The sequence below is a fragment of the Orycteropus afer genome, unplaced genomic scaffold (genome assembly GCF_000298275.1).
Source record: "Orycteropus afer afer isolate SDZICR_OR568_19922 unplaced genomic scaffold, OryAfe1.0 scaffold00272, whole genome shotgun sequence".
Taxonomy (NCBI): domain Eukaryota; kingdom Metazoa; phylum Chordata; class Mammalia; order Tubulidentata; family Orycteropodidae; genus Orycteropus; species Orycteropus afer.
The window spans coordinates 2,937,187-2,961,727 of NW_006921859.1; the positions used below are offsets into that span (position 1 = coordinate 2,937,187).

Genomic DNA, 24,541 nt, shown 5'->3' on the forward strand with positions numbered 1-24,541 from the left:
CAGTGTCCGTGGCGGGGGAGGGGTTCTCGCAATGAGGGAGGCCGAGGGCCGCGCTCGTCGCACTGGAAACCGGGCACCGCCCTCTGGTGCCATTCCCGGCCGGGGCCTAGTCGGCTGCCAGGCCGTGCCAGCCCGCAACTCGCTCTCTCTGCGCCGGGAGGTGTCCTGCTCCTCTGCCTCCGCGTCTGGGGAGACACAGCCCAGCGTCTCCCTCCGCCGGAGTCCTGACCCTTGCTTGCCAGGCTTTTCCCCTGGAAGCAGCCTTGTCAACCACTGTGTGCCAGGCGCTTCAGTGTCCCTCATCCGTATTCCGAATTCCTCATACTCCCACCCTCATACCGTCATCTCTGGGACGGAATTTAGCGGTTAGCTGCTGGACTGCTGGCTTCTGCCGTACTTTTCAGGTGGTGGGCTACCTATCGTGGAGGCGTCTGCAGCTTCGCTGGAGAGTTTTGTTTTTAATCTAGTTTAGTCTCACGAGGTTTTTAATTAAATGGAAAGGGCCAAGCTATTCTGCATCTGCTCTCTCGTCTATTTTTAGAAGAGCATTCTCCTTCCCATGACAAATGAAGGTATATTTATTGATTCTTTCTATTAAAATAGACATTAATTTTGAGAAAGTGGGTAGTTTCTCTGTTCAAATTGAAGTCCACAGAGAGGGAAGTAATTTGCCCAAGGTCAGGTTGCATCCTAAACTCCTTGCTCCTGGCCCCCCTTGTATTATTGGATACCAGTTTGTCAATGATCTCCCATCCCCTCACCAACCTTTGCCATCCCATCCCACCCTAGCCCCACCTCTGATACCAGACCAGGTTTCACTGACACACTTTCAGTTCTGATAAACTTTCCTTCCCACTCCATACGTAGAATGTTTACGTTCTTCATGTGCTGTCTACACAGCATTCTGTTATTCTTTTTCCTGCTCTCCATTGACAGCTTTCCCCTCAGATATATCCCATCCTTGATCCTTAATCCCTTCTAATTAGCATATTGGGCCCAGAGGACCCTTGTTATGAAATAAGCCATCGACCTAAATCCGCCATATGTCCCTGAATTTTCTAGGACAACCCAGTTTAAAATACTCTATCCCATTGTCTATCAGCCCAAGTGTCTCAATTTTGGGTTTAGAAAATAATGTCACTTTAACTGTTCCAATTCTACTGCCCTGGCCTTTTCCAGCCATTTGGCTCTGGGGCATAACTGGATAATCCAATTATCATTCACCTGGGATTTTTCTTCCCCTCCGGGGTCTACCCAAATGTTGGAACTGCCAGGATTTCTAGGTGAGCATGAACATTACAGGGTAATGAGGCAAGAAAACCCCCTCTTACCCTTGTTTTTCTGTCCCCCTGCCTCCCCCAGTACAGGGCAGTAGACCTGTGGCTGTGCCGTTTCATTAGGATTTAGCTTTGGGTCACAAACCTTGAAGTCTTCACGTTATTTTGACTAGCCTAGAAAGAAAGGACCCGACTGTGTTGGTTTCAGGACAAGAACTTCTGTCTCTCTTGAGTCAAGATCCTGGTACAGCTAAGCAGTTTGGTTTCATTCATTTGGATTTAACACACCTTTAGTGGGCTCCTGCTTTATGCAAAGCATTGTCCTAGGCACTGGAGGATATAAAAATGTTTTAATGCATAGCTCCCAAAATCTTTGTCTGTAATTGGAAATACTAACACTTTTGAATCAGCTGATAAACTGATTCAGCTGTTTTCCACTGTTAATTTCAGCCCCTAAATTCTAATCCCTGAAAGGCGGGAACCAGGGCTTCTGGTTTGGCTCGTTCACAAGGGCTGGCTTGTTTCGGAGTGTCCAGCAGATGGGTAGTGGTGCTCTTTTGGCACCTGCCCTTTCCAGGCACTCTTCATCGCAGGAGCTCTGCCTCTCAGCCCACCCAAGATCTGTTTCCAGGCTTGTCCGTGTGCTTTGGGAAGAATAGATGCCTTTATTTGCCACTCCTGGTTTTGAGAAAGTGGGTAGTTCTTAGCCTGCTGTTCCCTTGTTCTTGAGTTGGTTTCTCAGTTGCCCAGCTTCATCTTCATGAGCAGTCCCTTCTGTTTTCACACACTTTTTTTTTTAACTGTGTTTTCTCAGACATCTGTTACATAGGTGCTTGATGAATGTTGGTGTTTCATCATGTACTCATCACCCAGCTCTTCCCACTTGTCTTCAGGCCCTGGTTTAATTTCCAATTTTCCTTTGTCAAGCATGCTCAATATTTATTATTTCCACTTCCCTCAAGGTAAATAGGAAACTCCAGCCCCTCTTCCTGTTGTTCCAGTAAAAATTCTGGCTTTGGGTCCTCTTAGCCATTGTGTCTGTGCATTTCAGTGGAGGATAACTTCGTAGAACGGTGCTGTTTTTCCTCAGTTCCATAGCTCTCTCTAGGCATATCTCTTCTGTCACTGACTTTCTTGTCTAAATTGAGATTTCTGAGATTCCTTTTCTTGCCATCAAGACCCCTTCCTCCATCTCTCTGACCTTGCCTGTTCCTTACTTTGTTTGGCTCGGCCCCAGAATCCACTCTTTCTCTGACCACATCCTTTTTCCTGCCTTACTCATATCCTGTCTCAGATACTTTGGATCTCCTGGTTCTGATCTTTCAGAGGGATAGGGAATGAACTAGGAAAAGAAGAATAAATAGATAGAAATGCTTTTATGCAATTAAACTGTTCTTGCTTCTGGTCTTGTCACTTCCTTTGGCTTTCTTATTTAAGAAAGGAAAGAGATTACCATCTCAGAAATAGGAACCTCTCCCTCTGAAATCTTAAATGCCTTTTTAAATTTTCTCTCTCCTTCCCTTTCTTTTTTTTTTTTTTTTTTTGCCCCTGGTTGTGAATGTATGAAGAAGCTAACTTGACAACTTTAGCCTCTTCCTCTAAGTCTCTGTTGTCAACCCTTGGTCCACAGGCCTTGTGCTATGCATTTGGTAATCATTTGCTGAGTAAACAAAGTTTGCCCAGCTCCTGTCACAGTCCTTAACTTTGATCTAGCATGAATCAACAAGCCAAAATAAAATCAAAAGTTTAAAATACAGGGAACAAGATGGTGGCTTTAATTCTAGTAATACTGTGCCATGTTAGCATATTGACCAAGCCCCCCCACACACACACACACACACACATCTGGAGTCAGTCCAAGTTTATATTTAAGTTCTCCCAGCTGTTTAGTACCACTTGATCTCTGGGAAGAACTGATCTCTCACTCAGAAAGATGAGTGTAAGGAAATGAAAATAGGAGTCTTCATCAATGATAAACGCAAAAAAACCAAACTCACTACCATCAAGTTGGTTCTGACTCACAGCAACCCCCATTGGATTTCTGAGGTGGTAAATCTTTGTGGAAGTAGATTGCCCCACCTTCCTTCCATAAAGCAGCTGGTAGGTTTAGAACTGCCAACCTTCTTGTTAATAGTCAGATGTCTTAGGCACTACGCCACCAGTCTTTTATTCTTTGTTTATGCCAGTTGGCACCGAGAAAATGAAGGTGATGATTTTCTGCTGTCAGGAGTAATCTCATAAAATGGGTTGTAGAGAGAGCCTTTTGTGTACCCCTCAAGAGACTGTCCTGAAGTATGGCCTGGTGTCTAAGCCTGCCTACTCCACCATGGTAAAGCAGCCTAACTCTGATGAGATTTTTGTGCCGATGACAGACATGACTCTTTCTTGAGTGATTTAGCACCTTGTTTGCTGGAACTCAAAGCTGAACCACCTCTCAAAAGTAGAGGTGTGAACATATGTAGATTTATGTTTAAAGTGTTTTTATAACATGGTTTAAACTATTTCATGGCTCACCAGCTAAAAACAATTAAGCTTTTTTCTGTTTAAAACAAAATTGTGCCTGTTTAAGGTAACTTTAATTATGAATTCACAACTCAAATAGATGTAGGTTTCATTTTAAGCACTCAGTTATTTAAAATTTCAGTTTGAATTACTAGCTACACCAGAACACTGATTTGATACTTGTAAAGATATTCAGAGGCAAACCATTTAATTCCACTTTACAGGTAACCATGTATATTTTGGGAATTATTAGGAGTATCATCAACCATTTGCTTATTAAGAAAGCAGTCTTGATAGCCTAGACATTTTCTCCCTTCAGTAACAGAAGTAGAATGTGATTATTGGATATGGTTAAGAAATGGGCTATTTTATAATTAATCAGGAGTTACACAATTAAGAATTATTAGCTTTTCCAGATAAAAAGTAATGAAAGAAATATGTTATGTGCCGTCGAGTCGGCCCCGACTCATAGTGACCCCTCCTTGGGTTTCCGAGGCAGTATCACTACGGAAGTAGGATTGCCCAACCTTCCTTCCGAGAAAGAAATACAGCATATGATAATAATAATAAATAGTTGCTGTATGATTCGTTGTACAATCTTCTAAGCCAGCATAGTAAACATAAATTGTTTTTCTTTTTTCCGTTTTCCTTAACAATTATTTATATTTAGTGAAAAAGGATGTGATTTCCTATTCTTTTTCAGTTTCCAGATTGTTTCTTAGTTTAGGTAAGTCTAAAAAAAGACAATATTCTTTATGCGTCTGCTAAAGAAACTATTGGTTATTAAACACTAGATTGCCAGTGTTCTAAGATGAATCCAGATGTTGAAAAGAGCCCCAGTGCACTATTATGGTTTTCTTTAAAACATCAACATATATCTGTCTTGGATGATTTTCTTCTTAGCAATGAAATTTATTATAGTTTCTGTTAAAAAGAGGTGATTATTACATGCCATGTCATAACCAGCTCATATCCAGTATTGAGGAAGGCCAGGCCTGATACTGAACATTGTAACTGTTGGCAAGAAAGTGAGAGTTCATGGTTGCTTTGAGTTATTTTTAAAGCTCTAGTTGCATGCCTTTTATGTCTCAAATACTGTATAATTATCTCTAGTTACTGATCATCTTTAGCGTATTTTAAGCCATCCATATGTGGTCTAAAGCCACATGGCCTGAAACATTTTTAAACAATCAAAGAAAATGACACTGTAAAGCAAAAATAATGTGAAGCAAATTTTAAAAAAAATAATGATAATTAAATCCACACTCCCACATTTCCAGTAATCAGTATTAATTTGTCCTACCAGTTGACTCATGGTAAAGTAAGGTAAATGAAAGTTTAGAAAGTTGTTACAAGAGAAAATGTTTTTTCAGTAGTTACAAGAAAGGTAATGTTGAAGAGTAGAAATTACCAGTACAATAGATTTGCAAGATAAGTATTAACTATCCTATTACATAGACAAGTCAACTGAGGCTTAGCCCCCTCTCTGGGCCATATATCCAAGAATATTTCTGATCCCATGATTAACAAACAAAAAAATGAAAGGCATCATATGAGGAGCAAGGTTGTCTTTCCTTGTTAGCAACCTCAAAAAACTCAGGGAATATATTAAACATTTCTAAGGAGTTCTGCTGGTGCAGTGGTTAAAGCACTCTGCTGCTAACCAGAAGGATGGTAGTTTGAACCCACTAGCCACTCCATGGATGAAAGATGAGGTAGTCTGCTTCTGTAAATATTTACAGCCTTGGAAACCCTTTGGGGCAGTTGTACTCTGCTCTGTTACAGGGTTGCTGTGCATAGGAAAAGGCCGAATAGCAGTGTGGTTGGTTTGGTTTGGGTACTAAACATTTCTAGGTTTCTTTTGTAAGCTGGTATAAATCTGCCCTGGTTTTATCTTCAGCTTTTTAAACTGCTTTGTTTTCACAGATTAAACCACCTCCTGGCATTACAAGTTTCATTAGTTTACTATTCTCTAGGTAACATTGTCCTTCCTTTTATATTTCCTGAAGTAACTTACCTCTTCTCTGGTTTTGTGATTCTTCTGCACAATCTGATACCCTGGGCTCTTTACAAAAGAGCAATATAGAAAGGGAATCTTTTGGTTGTCTTGTTATGAAGGTGAATTGAGCCTTCAGTTTGCTCTAAAAGGCAGGACCGTCTCCATCATGTTGCATTCTTGTCAGGGTGGAGGTAACATTTCTTCCAGAAGGCTGACCTCATGAGTGCAAGAAGGGAACACCCGGAGTAGACCAAGGTATCTGAGGAATGCAAATGATAGGTGAGTTTTCCCCAAGGAACGAACAGCTCTGCTCTGGGACTGTATGCTCTCAGTGATGTTGGTACTTACGTGGCAAAGCCAAACCTATTCCATTATATTGCAACTGCATTATCTTACTTAGTTCTCATGTAACGTAGATATAAGTACCCCAGATGAGGAAACTGAGACCAAGAGTAACTAGTCTGGGATTACAGATTAGGATTAAGCTATGGTCTTTCTGATCCCAAATTCTTAAATTGTGTTACAGCCGTATTACACCACTTCTAAATGTATTCAGTGTCAGGCGTTTTACATATTTAAGCTCTGATATTCACTGTAACCTTGCAAGATAGGCAGTGTGATCCTCATTTTTATAAGTAGAGAAGGTAAAGCTCAGAACATGTGCTAAGTGCTTGAAGCCACCAAAACCAAACCACACGCACTGCCGTCCAGTCAGTTAGACTCATAGTGACCCCTCCTTGGGTTTCTGAGGAAGTAGATTGCCCAACCTTCTTTCCAAGGAGTGGTTGGTGGGTATGAACCCCCAGCCTTCTGGTTAGCAGTCAAGTGCCTTAGGCACTACACTGCCAGAGCTCACGCAGCTAATCAAAGATGAACCAGAAATGAGCCCTTGTCCAGCCTCTCCCTTCCCCCAGCCACTGCCCTTTGCACTCTACAAGTAATCCTTTTATTTCTTGTTATCTTGATGTCCTTGCTGTGTAGCTTCTGTCATTGGTCCCAAGTATTTCATCTTTTGAAAGCATGGCATCTCTCAAGAGTACCACAGTGTGAGACTTATTTGGGAGCATTGGATACCATAGCACTGGCTTCAATCACCAGGTTTAAGTAGAACTCTTTTTGAAAACCCTCCCTTGTGCCTCAACAGTCATAGTTGACTATTATTCCCTGGTGTGTTGACTGGTCCTCTGGGAAGTCACCCTACGGTCCTGCAGGTGCTGCTGATGAGTTTGATCTGGGAGTCCGAGACCCTATTACAGGGCCTGCTTGTGGGCTGGGAAGCAGTTCTTGCAGCTGTTTGGAAATCCCCCATTGCTCCCGTTGTCCTGAACCACATAGGGGAAGGCGGCTGTTCGCTCCATTGATTTCTTCCTTCATAGCTGGGGGTGGCAGCTTGGAAAACATTCAGCTGTTTACAATTCAGCTTATGTACACTTTAGCTGGGGATTGTGGGTGAGTCAGAAGGGCCGCTCTCTTTGCCTGTGTCCTAAGAGACAGCATGAAAGTCAGCTGTATGGTAATGGCTGCCAGCAGGGAGGAGGGACCCTCCCTAACAGATGCCTTAACCAGAGCTGCTCAGCCCTGCCAGGACTGCTGGGCCATCTCCCAGATGCTTAAGATCCGAGAAGCTTGTCTGCTCTCCGATCCTCTTAACCCAGACTCAACAAGGTCATTTTGTGGTAACACTGAGGGCAGGTCTGGGGTCACCTGGCTCAGCCTCTCTTTCATTCTACTGGCCAGCTCCACTGTAGAAACCTGGCTGTGTACCCGAGACCTTACCTTCCTGTGACTGAAAAGCTTATCACTTTGTTTAATGAAATGCCTCACAGGAATCCTCTTGTCACTGCCATTTTTGTCCCTCTCGGGGAGAGGTTCTCTAGAGCAGGCTGCTCTTGTTTACAGAGCTGAGGGAGGTGCTCAGAGGGGCAAGATGGTGATGGCATCTGTGCGGGAGAGCCGCAGCCTGCTGTGTGCCCGTGTCACAGCAGCTTGGTCCTTACTTGGCAGAACTGAAAAGCTTACAAGCACTGGGAGGAAAGCAGTCTTCTTAGCTGAGCTTTGGGTCCCTCCTACTTTCTGAGACTTGGGACCCCAAGGTGGAAAGGGCACACAACTTTTCTACCACTAACAGCTCCTCTCATCCTGTTTTAAAAGATACCATAAGGAGCTCTGATGGTGCAGTGGTTAAAGCATTCGGCTGCTAACCTAAAGGCTGGTGCTTGGAACCCACCTGCTGCTCCAAGGGAGAAAGAGGAGGCAGTCTGCGTCCGTAAAGCTTTACAGTCTTGGAGACCCTGTGGGGCAATTCTCCTCTGTCCTTTAGGGTCACTGTGAGTTGGAATCAACTCGATAGCAGAGGGTTTAGTTTGGTTTATCTTCCAAATACTGCAGACTTTTAGTATGTACAGTCCACAATTGAGATGCCATGTGTAAATTTAGTGTAAAGTTTCTGTGGGGAAACATGTTGTCATCTTAACAACTTAAGGCATTTTAGGTCAGTGAAATATGACATTAAATAAGAACACCTATTGAAGGTAGTAGGAGCTCTGGTTGGCATAGTGCCTAATGCATTTCACTGCTAACCAGAAGGCTGGCAGTTCAAACCCACCAGCCACTCCGAAGGAAGATTGAACAATCTACTCCCATAGAGAACTGCCTCGGAAACCTAAGGAAGGGGTCACTATGAGTCGGTTCCTGCTCGACAGCAGTGAGTTTGGTGTTTTTGGTGTATTGAAGGTGGTGGTGGTGGTGGGTACAAGGTACGGAGGTGGTTGTGTGCCATGGAGTCTATTCTGATTCACGGTGACTCAATGTGACAGAGTAGAACTACCCCAAAGGGTTTCCTAGGCTATAATCTTTACAAAAGGAGACTGCCACATCTTTCTTCTACAGAGCCGCTCAGTTAGCAGCCAAGCGCTTTAGGCTTCTTGAAATATTCAATCTCTCGTGTGGGTTCTGATTCACCCTGTTCAGGAATCTCTTCCTTAATAGTCCAAAATAAACCATTTTGAGATTCACTCACCTGGCTCATTTCTCCCTTTCCAACCCAAATGCTACAGCTTTATATGTCTGGCCTCTGTTTCAAACCATCCCAGAATGCAGTTGACATTTCCTGCTCTCTTTTCCCAACTCACTGCCGAGGAGTCAGATCTGAGTCATAGCAACCCCTCCTTGAGTTTCCAAGGCAGGATCACTACGGGAGTAGATTGCCTAACCTTCCTTCTGAGGAGCAGCTGGTGGGTTTGAACCGCCAGCCTTCTGGTTAGCAGTCAAATGCCTTAGGCACTAAGTGAATGTCTTTAATTGATGGACCTTGTCTGGGTCCCAGGATAGAGTGGTCACCTCAGTCCCTCTCTTCCTTTCACTTTCCTACCCTCCTGTGTTGGTGGGGGGAGGGTACGAGGAAAGTGAACACACTGGTGCTCAGGAAATAGCTTGCCTCCACTTTCCCAGTGGCACTGATTTCTTTGAGGGCCCAAATATAACTGGAGACGTTGTAAATGGTGGGCCACAGACGTTTCCACGAGGAGCATTTCTGCTGCCCTCAGCTCACTGCTGCTAGGATCAAAGCAGAATGCATCTATGCTGTCCATCACCTGGATATTGTTCAGTGTGTGCATCGCTTTGCAGGTGCCCCATGTATGTGCTCTGTCTCTAGCATGCACTTCTTTAGGAACCCTGCTGTCACCCATCCTGTCCACATGACTCAGCCCGCTAAGCTGAGCCGCAGTGAATTTGACTTAAGTGCCAGGGGCATAGAGAGAGCACTCTGTTAAAATAGGTGACCTTTTTTTGCAGAATTTGCTCCAGGCAAATGATCTTTGTTATCACCTATGCAGCTTCCTTAAATTCTTTATTAACATCATTAGCTCTGTCTTTTTGTGTGTGTGTCTTTTTGTGTGTGTGTGATTTGGGTGAAGATTTACAGAGCAAATTCACTTTCCATACAGCAGTTCACATATACTTTGCCTCATGACATTGACCACAGTTTACCACAATGCAACAGCTCCCCTCCCACTTCCTCCCCATAGTACCACTTCCCAGTGTCCATCCCTCCATACACTCCTGCCCCTGAGCTGTCTCCCTGTGCATAAGCAGCCCTTCTTTCTCCCATGATTGTTCTCTCCAAGGAGTGTATCTACTTGAGGTAAATGTTCAACTCATATGCCTGTATTTTGTTTGGCTGGAAACCACAAGTGTGGGTTCAATTCCAGACCTGAAGGGCAGCTAGGGGCCATAGTCTCAGTGGTTCCACCAGGTTCTATCGGACCAGCAAACCTGGTCCCTACCTTTTTTTTTCTTTTTTTTTTTTCTTTTTTTTCTCCAAATGATTTTGAATTTTGTTCCACATTGTTCTCCCTCTCTATCAAGGATCTCCTACATAGATCCCCTTCCAAGTGGATGACAGTGTTAGCCAGGCACCATCTAGTTCTTCTGGTCTCATAGTTGTATAGGCTGCAGATCAGATGGTGTACCAGTCGCTAGGACTAATTGTTTCCATGACTTTTGGTTTTCTTCATTCTTCTTTGCTCTGGATGAGGAGAGACCCATCATTGCATCTAGATGGCAGCTTGCTCATTAGCTCTTGTCTTACTCTTATTGTACGCAAACAGAGCTAGAAAGAAATATTTTAAATTAAAGTACTTCCCTTCTCATATCTGTGTTGTTGTTACCTGCCTCCAGTCACCAACCCCCCTCCCCCCATACACACACACCATGATACAGAGTAGAACTGCCCTGTAGAGCTCTTGGCTGTAATCTTTATAGTTCACCAGGTCTTTCTTCTGCAAAACCACTGGATGGATTTGAACCACCATCCTTTAGGCTAACAGTTGTCATAAACTACTTGCATCACCTAGGCTTCTTTCTCTTTTAAATGGCTTTGAGACTGGTCAGTCATTGGTCAGGCTGAGCAGGTAGAAAGAAAAGCTCTGCTTACTCTCCATTTCTTCTGAAGTCAGTACTTCAAGGCTTCTAACAAAAGGCCATGCCACCTGAGATATTCATTGCAAATGTTAGTACTAAATCATATTCCAGTATAACTAACTATTTTTGCCTTACCTGTGCAGATAAAGAATATAAGAACTGGTTCTGAAGTGGTCCAGATTGTGCAAAGCTGACCTTTGTCAGTTGACCTCTTTCTTCAGCAGGCTAGAGAGCTCAGCCTCTCTGGAGGCCTGCCCACTGGTCCTGAGGACCCACTGGTCCCTGCCACTGTCTTCAGAGTTTATCTTGTCCTTTCAAGTGCCTGCGGCCAAGGAACAGAGAATCTGAAGTTCTGGATGTGTGGGGCTCCATCCGTTCCAGCTTTTGGGGCAGACTTAATGCTATACTTCCCTCTGCTGAAGAAATCTCCACTATCACAGAAAGAGACTGGCCAAAACCTAGTTTTTACTCTTCATTATAGCCAGATACCCAGAAATGATACTCCTGCAGGCAGGTACCTGCCTGTTGTTGTGTTGTTATGTGCCATTGAGTCGAACCCAACTCCTAGCAACCCCTCCTTGGGTTTCCGAGGCAGTATCACTCCGGAAGTACATTGCCCCATCTTCCTTCTGAGGACTGGCTGGTGGGTTTGAACCACCTGCCTTCTGGTTAGTAGTCAAGTGCCTTAGGCACTACGCTACCAGAGCTCCCAGGTACCGGCCTAACAGCTCACAAATCATTATAGCCTCAGAAAGTAATTTGTAAATCTTAAAATCTTATGTATGCCTAGGATCACCTGGGGGATCTTATTAAATGTAGATTTTGACCCAGTGTATCTGGGGTAGAAATGTCATTTCTTAGCAGGGGGTTAAACTGGAGTGAACCAGTTCGAAGCCCTGACTAGAGATTGGACCCTACCTCCCACCACCACCACCAATATTTGGCTTTACTCCCTCCTCAGTCTCTTGTACCCATGGTGTCCTTGCCTCTCCTTTTCAGTTGCAGGTACTTCACTCTGAAATAAAGGCATTTGAGACCTGTGGGAATCTCTAGTAGCACTACAGCTTTGAGACTGGTCAAGAAAACTGAGCAAAGAATGAATTCCAAAGATAGAGTATTGCTTTGTTTCTGTCTTTTATCTGGCCTCAGGGCCTGTAAGGCAGGTTTCTGCTAGTTTCAACGCTGAGCTGCTCCCTTTCCTCCAAGCCGGCTGCAAAGCAATCTGGGAGAATGGAAAACAGATTAAATTAATCTCAGTGTGCTGAGCTTGGTGAGGGGTGAGGCTGTGTTTGGTCATTCCGGAAATAGCCCAAACTTCTTTGTTACTAAAATAGATGATGAGGTATTGGCCTGCGGGATGACTGTAAAGCACAATAACTGCAAGCCTTTGTATTTTCATACAACATTCTCCTCTTCTTGGATTCGGTTTCTTCTGTAACCTGCCCATGTTATAATGGAGAGTTAGGGTTGCTAATGTGGTCAGAAGGTTTAGTTTGATCTCTCTCTTAATAAGATTTTTCTCCCCCATCTTAGATTCCAAGTTTTTGCTTCCCAAAGTTAAGCATTGATTCAGTAGCCTTTGAGGTGGTGACTGTGTTTCTTCACTAGTATGTTTGGCATGGGGAAAGAACCTGACCTCAAGAATTATCCCATCTTGCAGCATAAAGTAATAGGCACAGATCTGAGAGACAGGAGGAAGAGGCCGAGGCAGGAAGAAGTGGAGTAGAACAAAGATGACAGAAATCCCATAAAAGGAAACCAAGTTATCAGAAACTGTTGGGTGATGTACATTGGGGGGAGGTGGGAATGATCCCAGAATTCAGAGGAGAATGGATTGATTCCATAGAACTGTTACAAACCTCACTATTAGAAACTTAGACAAGAGTCACTCATCCCCTCTGCCTATGCTGTCAGGCAGGGACATGACTGTTTAAAATAAACAAAAGACACATCATAGCCAAATCCCTTGGATGACTACACCTGATATGTGAAGTTTCCTATTGACTGGGTATCCAATATTAATATTGACTTTATTGACTTTAAAAGATAAAGGAGCTCTGTGGTGTGGCGCCTAAGGCATTTGACTGCTAACCAGAAGGCTGGCGGTTTGAACCCACCAGCCACTCCTCGGAAAGAAGATTGGGCAATCTACTTCCATAGAGATACTGCCTTGGAAACCCAAGGAGAGGTTGCTATGAGTCAGGCTCGACGTCAGTGAATTTGGGTTTTGTTTTGCTTTGTTTTTCCCCTTGGTTTAAAAGATATGGGCAAAGAAAACCTAGGATGATGAACTTTGTAACCTTTTAAGAAATAGTTAAAAGAACAGACGGGTTGGCTTAGAGATGTATTGGGGTCATTAGTGATGTTTTTCATGACACCAAGAGCAGCATCTACCATTTTCTGAGCACTTCCTAAGGTGTGTTAGCACTGCGCTGCTATGCATGATCTCAGTTAGTCCTCACAGCAACACTATAAGGTGAGTATTGCTAATATCCTTATCTTCTAGGCAGTGAAACTAAGGCTCAGAGAGGAGGGGTGGTGACTTGACCAGGTTCTCTGAGTGATGGAGATCAGGCTTTAAGTTGGTCTCAGCCAGCCTGTTTTTGACCATTATACCAATCTGAATTAGCCTTGTCCATGAGGTCTTAGATAGCAAAACCAAGCAAGTAGGCAGATAGTTACAGGAAGATAGATTTTTGGCTTATTAAAGGAAGAATTTTTTTTACTTGAGCTGCCCAAGGTGGAAATAAAATACTTCAGGACTCACGTGTGGTCGGTTCCTTTGTTACTAGAGGCATTCCTGCAACAAAGGCTAGGAAATCATTGGGTAGGGGTATTATAGAGAAGGTTCAAGCATTGGAGAAGGGGTTGAATCATGTGATTTCCAGTCATGTGATTCTGTAATCCACAGTTCACTAGGTTAATCAGAAATAGTTTACTAAGCTCTGATTAGGAAGAAATAGCCATCTAAAAATAAAATTTGAACTTACACAAATTTTGTAATTTTAACATTTATTCATTTTAAATAAAATATTTGCATATTTAAGATATTTAAAAGTAAAAGCAGAGAAAATATAATTGTGTGAATGCAGACTTAAATATTTAAAACACAAAAACAAATACAATTTGAGTATGTAATAGAAACATTTTGATTATGTAATTAACTCAGTCCTCCCGGTTATTCATGGATTGTAAATGAAAGATATTTTTTCAGTTCCGAAACACCTTTATAATTTCAAAAGAATAGTTCCAAAAAGGGGGGTGGAATGGGTTTTGCAGGATTCTCCATCTCTCCAGAAAAGCTAAAGCTGTTTCTAATTTTTTTTCAAATGAATATAGGCACTTAAGGGAATTTTGCTAACTTGCTGGTGTGACTGTTTTAAATAAAAGCTAAATAAAACAACAACAACAAAATCCCATCAATCACATCTCCTCGATGACTCCTGCTTAAAAAAAAGATTTGTCCTAGCTGATGAAGCATTAGGGCTGCCAGTAAGAAAAAAAATGGGGGGGAAAAAAGGGGGGCCCAAAACCGGTTGTAATCCAATTATAAATCCTAAACAGCTTTGTCGTACTGTGGTGGCTTGCATGATGCTGGGAGCAGCCCCCTATAATGGAGGTTTCAGCAGAGCTTCCAAACTTAAGACTAGGAAGAAAGGCCTGGCAATCTACTTCCTTAAAGTAGCCAATAAAAACTTTATAGATCACAACAGGGAATTGTCCATCTTCCACGTCATCAGGAAGGATCAGTAACTGGAAGAAGACATCATGTTTGGGTAAAGCAGGTGGCCAGCAAGGGCCAGGACACCCTCACTGAGATGGATTGGCACAATAGCCACAACAGTGGACTTGAACATGCCAGTGATTGGGAGGGTGACGCAGGACCAGCCTGCATTTCATTCTGTTGTACTTATGTCACCTGGAATCTGTCGATTCAACAGCAGCTATCTATTTCACATGGCTCTTTTCTGATTTCTCCATGTTATATAATTAGACAACATGAATTCCTGTTCCATGGTGGTCTTTTGGATCTTTAATGTGAAATAAGAGTATATTTATGTAAAAGTTGTGCAAAAATTACTTCAGTAACAAATATACTAAAATAGTTTTAAACAAATAAATATACATACATATGCACGTATATGTGTATGTATATTTATATGTCACACTCCACACTGGTTTATGCTAATGTTCATGGCTTGTTGCAGTTAAGAAATAGCCTTTTCTTTCTTTCTTTCTTTTTTAGGAAGTTCCAAGTTATAGGCAACCTCAGCTCACTGGGCAGTTGGTGGTGGTAGAAAATGGCTGGGGGAAGAAAGTGAGAGAATCACAAAATACATACAATGAGACAACTTATAAGGGGTAGAGAAGAGGAAGAGTGCTGTGAGGTGGTTCTGTATGTGCGAGGGTTTTTGGAGCACTCTGTTAGGTTTCTTAGAGGAAGGCTCTCGGGTCCATGGAGAAGGAGAACCTAGGCAAGCTTGTCCACAGAGGGGTGGAAGGAGGGAGTCTATGAATTGCTGGGCATCAGTAGCTAGGAACTGAGCAAGAAGTGTGATGGAGAGTTTGTGATCAGCAAAAACAGCTGAAGGTGTCAGCTCTACCTAGCAGCTTCCTGGTGGAGAAATAGAATACAAGGGTGCATTAATGCAGTGCCCCCAAATAACCAGTCTCTGAATTGTCAGATCTACATTACAGTCTTTATTTGGGGCTCAACCCCCAAGGTGTCCTTTGTCTTAACTTCTGGTGGCCAGTGCACTGACATTTCACTAGGCTCTTAAAATCCACCCCTTCCCCAGAAACTTCACAGAAAGTTCATTTAACCTTTCTCCCCCAGTCACACCCTAAAACCCTCACATAGTTTAGCTTTTTGTCCTCATTTTAGATGCCACCTTTGATACATTTTTCTCTTGAACTGACTGTTAACTTTCTTTGTGCAAATCAATATTGGCCAATGTCTTAATGCCTGGAAGGCAGAAATCTGGTCTGTTTAACCTGGTAGCACAGTTGGGAAATTAAGAAACACTTCACTGATTAGGGGGCGTTATTGGGGAGCTAATTACAGTTACACTGGGTGGTGTGCCCAGTGGAACTACCACTTTTAAATAGCTCCGTGAGGAAATGGACAGCATGGTGGACATTTGTTTGGCTCCATGGGAAAATACAGTCTTTGCTTTTCTTCTTCTGGCCTGGATGCTGGTTCTGATCTCCCTGTCTTGTGTTCTCCTCTTTTCCTTTGTACAGAGACAGGGCAGGGCATTGTTCATGCACTGACCGACCTCAGCAGCCCCGGCATGACCTCAGGGAACGGAAACTCTGCCTCCAGCATCACTGGCACTGCCCCCCAGAATGGTGAGAATAAACCACCACAGGCCATTGTGAAACCCCAAATCCTGACGCATGTTATCGAAGGGTTTGTGATCCAGGAGGGGGCGGAGCCTTTCCCGGTACGGACTACTTCTTTTCCCCTCTTTTTTTCTTTTTTTTTTTTTTAAGTATATTTTGGATGTATATTAGAATATTTTTACATTTCCATGCAAAATTTCTGAAAATGTGAACAATTTATTCTTCTCTGCTAATTTTCCCCCAAAGAACGTCAGAGTGATTGTCTTTGTGGGATTAAGTATCTTCCTAAAAATAGGGGAACATGATTGTTGCCTAATGCTGCTTCTCTGGGGACAGGACCTAGACATAGGAGTGAATGGGATTGAGAGGCACTGCAGAAAGGGCAAGATCAAGTGTTTCTAATTAAAGTATAAGACCAAAGAGAAATATGAAAGAATCGAGAAAATGGCTTAGTAGATCAAAGCATGTGGAGCTCTAGTGTGGATGGGCTTAGGACAGGTGGTACTGCTTTGCAGGTGTGGAGGAGCCCAGAGCCACATGCACTATCCTCTCTGCTGACAAAAATTATCTGGCTGTTAGAGACACACCATCTTCGTGGGATGCCATCTGCCTTTTGCTCATTCTTTGGATCCATAAGAGGTCTGAATAGTCGGCAGAAGGCTGAGCTTAAATAACTGAGATGAGTGAACTGCCCTTCTAAAATGTCAAAAGATGCATGAGTTCTTGTTCTCTTTTCTTCTGGAAGTTGTTCGGAGCCAGTGGCAGAGAAATCCACCTGGAGCACTTTGGCTGTAGTAACTCTAACTTTCCCTCATTAGACTAGATCTTCCTCTTGACCTCCTAGAGTGAAACCAGAAACCAACTGATCTCAGAGGGTGAATTGCAGATTGAATAGTGCTCTAGCGTCTCCCTGGGGTCTGATACCACACGATCTGGCCACCAGGCTGCCTGAACAAAGGCAACAAAGGGAAGACCAGATGTGTTTAAAAGCCAATCTGGAGTCCTAGCATCTGCAGAGGACATTTTATTCTGTGACCCAGAATCAGTTCTTCCTGTTCTCCTTGGTCTCCCTGTACCTCATTACTGAATGGGGCAGTGATACAGTGAATCACAGCAAGAAATCCAAATGTGGGTTCTGAGTCTCTTTCTCATAGATCCACTTACATACAGACTCAGCTGTGTCCCTGCCTGATGAGCACTGGGTCCTACACTTGATCTAGAGTGTGGGAAACTTGATCTCTGCTTCTACCTCTTAGACACTTGGAAGAGTAGGTAGTTTGCTAACCACCTAAGCCATACATCACTCCTGGGTTGAAGCCATCCCTGTTCTTAGGTACTCTCTGGCATTTTGTCTCAAGAGTTTAACAGCAAAACAGGGCCTCAAGTAGGCCCCACTTAGATGATGTGTGGGGAAGCTTTGAGGAGGGCTGGCACCTCTGCACCTGGATGCTTGATAACGTGTAATTTTGATGAGGTTGGATAGCAAGGAGACATCTCCCACCTAACCCTCATGACCTCCATGTCACCCTGTCCTCTAGGTGGGACGCTCGTCCCTGCTGGTGGGGAATCTCAAGAAGAAGTATGCACAGGGGTTCTTGCCTGAGAAACTTCCACAGCAGGATCATACCACCACCACTGACTCCGAGATGGAGGAGCCCTATCTGCAAGGTGGGCATCTTCAGGCCTTCTGACTTGGCTGCCAGTGCAACACCTGAACAGCAAGTAGGCACGGCTAGAAAGGCAGACCTTACAGAGTTTTTTCTTGGTATCCATGAAGGAACTCTTGAGCCAAGGAGTATGTAAATATAGCAGTCTGTGAACATTTCACCCTAGTCCCTTCTGAGCCCCAGTCCCCAGAAGACAGAAAATATAGCAGTCTGTGAACATTTCACCCTAGTCCCTTCTGAGCCCCAGTCCCCAGAAGACAGAGATGGGAGAGGTTAGGGGAGTCACTTGTCACCTACTTCTCCACAGTCTCTCCCCGCCTGCCAGTATAAGATTTCTAGAGCTGCCCTTGCTACACGGGTCACCGGCAAGTTTTCAGAATGAATGTAGGAGCAGCCCCAGGCAGGTGATGCCCTTCTTTGACTGCATTCAGGAATAGGGGCCAGGCAAGAGATTGCTCTTTGCAAATGAACCACTGACTAAATGGGGCTATATAGGATGCAGGTTTCCTAGGTTCTGTTTTCCAAGTCAGCAGTCAACTACATGGATCCAGGCAGGATAATTCCAGCTCAGCTGTGACAGCAGCAGAAGTGTTCCCTGTGAGCCTCCTGATTGTCTCATGGTCATAAAGAGGGGTACTGATTCTCTGTCTTCCGTGTTCTGCCTCAGGCTCATAGCACTTTTAAAAAGAAAATTGTCAAGTACCCAAGGAGATACACTTGGGTGCTTTCCAAAGGGAAGAGCAGCCTTTCCAGAGACTGACAAAAGCAAGTTGGCATTTTCCAAGCTAAACTGCTACTACCCATGGCACCCACTGTCACAGCCATGGGAACATGATGAGGAAGAGGCAGAACAGTAGGGAGGCACTTGGCAGGGCTGTCAGCCATATTTTGGGGGATTTCTCATTCTCCACACCCATCTTTTGCGTACCTTTCAGAATCCAAAGAGGAGGGTACTCCCCTCAAACTCAAGTGTGAGCTCTGTGGCCGGGTGGACTTTGCTTACAAGTTCAAGCGTTCCAAGCGCTTCTGTTCCATGGCTTGTGCAAAAAGGTGAGTAGTATCAGACCTACTGCTGGACTTAGTCCCTTTCTGCCCCTCACAGGATTGTACCTCTGTGTTCTGCGTCTGTGGCTTATCCAGCTTCCTGTTTCCTTGATCTGCCTGGAGGCAGCATCATGTTATTAACTCATCAAGTACTAGAAACCAGAACCCCTGAGACCAGGTCAGAAAGAGAGAGCAACACAGTCCAGGCAAAGCAGCTTTGGAGCTTGACTGGTCCTTCTGTGTCCCACTGGCACCCCTTCCCTTTTACTACCTTTGGCAGCTGCCATTGCCTTAGAGTAAGCCCCCCACTGGTAGCAGCTTTGCCCAGAGCCACTGCCCTAGTTACAGATGCTCCCTTTGTGAGCTTTCACCTCAGCTTAGAGGACTAAGATAATACTATCTTAGAATGACAATAAAAATGACTTTCATGGAGGTCCTGAGGTGGCGTCCTAGTAACAGACTGCACCAGATCCCTCTTTCAACAGAGATTTAGAGAAACTCATTGAAACAGATACAAATAATGATCCTGGAATTATGAACATCTAATGAGAAGATAAAGTATTAGATTGAGTGAAGACACAAAGGGAACTGCGGTCAGTGACTGGGGGAAAAAAAGTGAGCCAGGCCCGAAAAGAAGCCATTGCAAGACAAAGGAGTCAAGGAAGGGAAAGAAAAAAAAAGTCTTCAACATAACTTTGTGAGGCAGATATTATTATTTTACCCTTTATATAGGTGAGGAGCCTTGGTGGCACAGTGGTTAAACGTTCAGCTGCTAAGCAAAAAATCAGTAGTTTGAACTCACCAGTCACTCAGTGGGAAAAGATGAGGCAGTCTGCTTCTGTAAACATTTACAGCCTCAGAAACCCTATGAGGCAGTTCTATTCTGTTCTGCAGGGTTGCTATGAACTGGAACCAATTTGACAGCGATGGGTTTGGTGGCTGTACAGGTTAGGAAACTGAGGCACAAAGGATAAGTAATTGTGCCTAAGATTACATTGCTTATAAGTCAGATTTAGATTAATGGTGTTTAGACCTGTGTGGTCTTTGTACTGAGGCAGAAGAGACAAAAGAACTTGAAGCCCTGGATCCTCAAAAGGAAAAATTGCTCCTGTGTGTACTGAACCTTTCTGCCATGACTGGTTATTGAATGTGGAAGTACTCTATCCTCAGCCCTTGTTAGCTCGGGTTGTGCTGAAGATAGCTGGGGCACCTTTGTCAAGCTTTTCCCAAGCTATTCACCAGCAACAGCTGTATTGGCATAGGTAATAGTTACAGTAGACTAAGTCATCCATGAGTTCTTACCATGACCCTAGTTGTTGTGTCAAGTAGTTTCTATATATGATCTCATTTAATTGTCAGAGCATCTTCAGAAAGTGAGTGGTATTATCCCCAACTACAGATAAGGAAACTGAAGCTCAGAGGTTAAGTGACTTGCCTAAAGTCACACAGCTTGTAGTAAATGATGGTGTTAGGATATTAACCAAATAGATGGACTCAGTTTGTGCCAAATAGCTTAGCTGCTCTTACTCTGCTGTGGGCCCATAAACTCTACTGATTGCTCTCACTTCCCTTGTTCCCCTATCTCTTAACAGGTACAATGTGGGATGCACCAAAAGAGTGGGACTTTTCCACTCAGACCGGAGCAAGCTGCAGAAGGCAGGAGCCACAACCCACAACCGCCGTCGGGCCAGCAAAGCCAGTCTGCCAACGCTCACCAAGGATACCAAGAAGCAGGTGGGAGGGCTGGCAGAGCCTTCGGTGCCATTCTTAAAGGTCCTTACTAACTTCTAGATCCTTAACACGATCCTAGACACCTGTGTTCCTTTTCAGCTGCATGCCCTTTTCAGTGCTATGTACTCTGTCATGTTCTAGTTGTCATTGATCAGTCAGATCAAGCCTTCCCCGTTCCCTTTAATAGGTCTGCTTCATTTGGACCCTTGAATGCTTATGAGGTAACTTCCCATTTCAGTGGCCTCACCTCATGCTTCAGTTTGCCTCCATCCTTGACTTCTGGGGCCATGGAAAGGGGGGTCCCTTTGAATGGCCCCAGAAGAGACAGGCTGCTCAGGCTACCTCCTGTCTTACTACAGGGGACTAGATGAGAAGGCAGCCTATAACCTTGACTTTCCCACCTTTTTGACTCCTAGAACATTAGAGCAATGAGTTTTTAAAGGTCTCTACCAGAAACGTGGTATTCATTCATTAAATATTTTTAGCCCAGTTCTACGCCAGGAACTCTATTAGGCGCTAAGGCTTCAAGGACATAGTTTTGCCCTAAAGGAGCTCATACCTAATGTGATGCTTCATAACCTTTTACGTATTTGTTTTTGGTTGGTGGTGGTGGTAGAGGTGGTGGTGGTCATCAACTTCTGATGAAAGGTGTAGACCAGCATGTTCATTCATACACATGAAATTTTCCCTGCAATTTCAGGTGGTTTGTAGAGCCCTGGTTAAAAACCTCACATCTAGAAGAAAAGGTGGACATATATATAACCAGATAATTACAATACAGTATAGTACTGCGAGGGAGTAATCTGCTTATGGTCAGAAAGGAAATAGCACAGAGGGTGCGTTTTGATCTGGGAACTCAGAGATGCAGAGTACCAAGTAGAAAAGGGAGAAATCACCTGCCTTTGCCAACTTTTGCTATTGAAAATGGTTATTCCCATCATCCTGAAGAAAACCATTTCTCTCTCTTCCAGCCAACAGGCACCGTACCCCTTTCAGTTACTGCTGCATTGCAGCTAGCACACAGCCAGGAAGACTCCAGCCGTTGTTCTGATAACTCAAGCTATGAGGAACCCTTGTCACCCATCTCAGCCAGCTCATCTACCTCCCGCCGGCGACAAGGCCAGCGGGACCTGGAGCTCCCTGATATGCACATGCGGGACCTGGTGGGCATGGGACACCACTTTCTGCCAAGCGAGCCCACCAAATGGAACGTAGAAGATGTCTATGAGTTCATCCGCTCTCTGCCAGGTGAGGAAGTTCCATGCCTACTGGAATAGCAAGGAAGGAGAGGGAGTGAGAGACCTCGTTCCCTACCATCAGGAGGGATTTGGTAGTTGAGTTAATGACAGAAACTCAGATTCAGGAACTTGGGTGCAGAGATGACTGAGATGAGATTCTTGCCTGCAAGAATTTACATTCTAGCACAGAACACAAGCTGTAAGGACATTCTTCAGCAGCAGTTCACTATTTTTATTGGTATAGTGGTACAATAGTTAAGCACTCAGCTTAACTTAACAAAAAGTTGGCAGTTTGAACCCACCCGTGGCTCTGCGGGAGAAAGACCTGATGATAATCTTCTGTAAAGATCACAGCCTAGAAAACCCTGGGGGGCAGTTCTGCTCCGTCACACGGGGTCACTGTGAGTCGGAATTGGCTCCATGGCTCCCAGCAAGAATTGTGTGACATGCAGAGATGATGATACAATTGACCCTGCCTCTCAGGTGGAAGTGTGAGGTCGGTTAGGGAGAGAGACCAAAAAGAAAATTTGAACTGAGTGACAGTGAATACGTATAGGCCTTTTACAGTTAGAGAATCCACAAGACGAGCAGCTTGATCAGGGGGTGAAGATGTGAGAGTGTATGATACACTGAGAACTGCACATGACCCTCTGGTGGAGCACAGCAGGTCGTGAGGGCCAGGATCGAGAAATGAACCTCAAAAGGCAGGCAGGGACCAATGCTGAGAGCTTCTCTACTATTTGTTTCTGCTAGCTTCCCTTTCACTGACCAGGACAGGTATTGATGCAAACTACAGACCTCTGGAGTGAGAGATTATAGATAAAAGCACAGACTTCTGAGTCAGATGAACTGGACTCACATCCTGACCCTGCCACTAAAAGAGTATTTGTCATCTCTTGCTGATGGCTTAAAATAGCACTAATTGTTTGTCATTGCACAGTTTCTGTGGGTGAGGAATTCAGGAGTACGTAGCTCAGCTGTGCAGTTCAGGCTCAGGCAGTGGGGGCAGTGTCTCTTAACGAGGTTGCAGTTAAGATGTCAACAAGGACTGAGCTCATCTTTGGCAGTTGGGTCCACTCCCAGCGTGCTTCACATGATTCAAAAGTAGGGGCTAACTATTGGCCAAAGGCCTCAGAACCTCTCCACGTGGGCCTCTCCAGTTTAAATGTCCTACTGATAACGGCAGTTGGTTTTTGCCAGAGCAAGTGATCCAAGAGAGCAAGGCAGAGGCCACTGTGGCCTTTTGGTCTGCCCTTGGAAGTCATGTACTATCACTTCAACAATATTGTATTGGTCGCACAGGTCATCCCTGTCCATTGTGTGAGAGAACTTATAACAGCATGAATACTGGGAAGTAAGGATTATAGGGACCTGCCTTGGAGCCTGGCTACCATAGTTCACTACTGGCCCCCAATGATTTATGTCCCTCCTTCATGCAAAATACATTCATCCTCTACCAAGGCCCCCAAAGTCTCACCAGCATCAGCTTGAAATCGAGGATTTGGTCATCTTCACTCAGGTCCAGACACAGATGAGCCTTTTTGGATCCAGTTTCTTGAGTGTGGTTCTTCTCCTGTTGGAAGACCTGAGGACTAAGGAGACAAGTTACATGGTGGACAAGTGTAGATAACCATTATAGATATGCCCATGCAAAAAGGGAAAAAACAAGAAGTGTGCAGGAGGCACTAATCTGTACCAGTTCTGAAAACTAGCAGGACAGATGCTGGCATTTCTTTGATTAAGATTTAAAGCCCTCTTAGTCATCCTTTTCTGTGAACCAAAAAAAAACCTGTTGTCGTGGAGTCACTTCCAACCCATACCGACCCTCTAGACCAGAGTAGACTTGCCCCACAGAATTTCCTAGGTTGTAATCTTTACAAGAGGAGCTCTGGTAGCATGGTGCCTAAGGCACTTGACTGCTAACCAGAAGACTGGTGGTTCAAACCCACCAGCCGCTCCTTGGAAGGAAGGTTGGGCAGTCTACTTCCGTAGTGATAGTGTCTCGGAAACCCAAGGAGGGAGGGGTCGCTATGAGTTGGGTTTTACTCAACAGCACATAACAACAACAATCTTTACAAGAGCAGACCATCACATCTTTCTACCAAGGAGTAGCTGGTGGGTTCAAACTACCAACCTTTCAGTTAGCAGCCGAGCACTTAAACACTGCACTTTCCCAAATTTTCAGCCTAGTGGTTTTCCCAGCCTACTTCCTGCTTTTTATTTTGTTCTGCCTTTGACCCTTCATTTCAAGCTGGTAATGTTTTCTGCTAGTACGATTCTCTTTAAATCTCCCTAGGGAAGGTCCACTGTGAGTATTGTTGGGGTTCACTCCATTAGACAAAAACATACCCAAAATATGTCAAGATAAGCTTTGGGCTTCTGAGGCTAAGGGACAATGCCCTTAAGATTCTTGGAAGCCCTATTACTTACCGGTAGGAGCTGTGTGGCACACACGTAAAGGCATTGCCCCTTTGATGGAACGGTTTTCTGAAGCATCACGTTAGAACTTTCTGAGATCTTAACAAAAGACTTTAGTTACACCCTCAGTTTCCTCTTTTTGACCATGTTTTCTTTTGATGTTTCCCTAGAAACTATTTCTTAATTTTAGCATCATTTGCCATATGGAGGGGCTAGGAATTTCCAAAATGAGCATGTCCTAACTCCTTTGTTTCACAGTTTTCCTTTCACTTCTCTCCCTGTGCTCATTTTATTATGAGTAGCAGTAAGATCGGCTTGAAAATCGCCTTACCTTGGTCACTTAGTTTGTTGCTGCTGTCAGCTGCAGTCGAGTTACCCCGACCATGGCAACCCCAT

The 24,541-nt window shown here is 44.2% G+C and overlaps 1 protein-coding gene across 1 annotated transcript in view; it reads left to right on the plus strand.

The window, feature by feature from the left end:
- Nucleotides 1-24,541, plus strand: part of PHC2 (polyhomeotic homolog 2) — a 68,909-nt gene that overhangs the window by 42,483 nt on the left and 1,885 nt on the right. Inside the window, exons 9-13 of the mRNA XM_007950417.2 lie at nucleotides 15,946-16,148; nucleotides 17,586-17,715; nucleotides 18,650-18,764; nucleotides 20,351-20,492; nucleotides 21,461-21,737. Of these exons, the coding sequence (XP_007948608.1) occupies nucleotides 15,946-16,148; nucleotides 17,586-17,715; nucleotides 18,650-18,764; nucleotides 20,351-20,492; nucleotides 21,461-21,737 (867 nt within the window). The remainder of the gene's footprint in view (nucleotides 1-15,945; nucleotides 16,149-17,585; nucleotides 17,716-18,649; nucleotides 18,765-20,350; nucleotides 20,493-21,460; nucleotides 21,738-24,541) is intronic.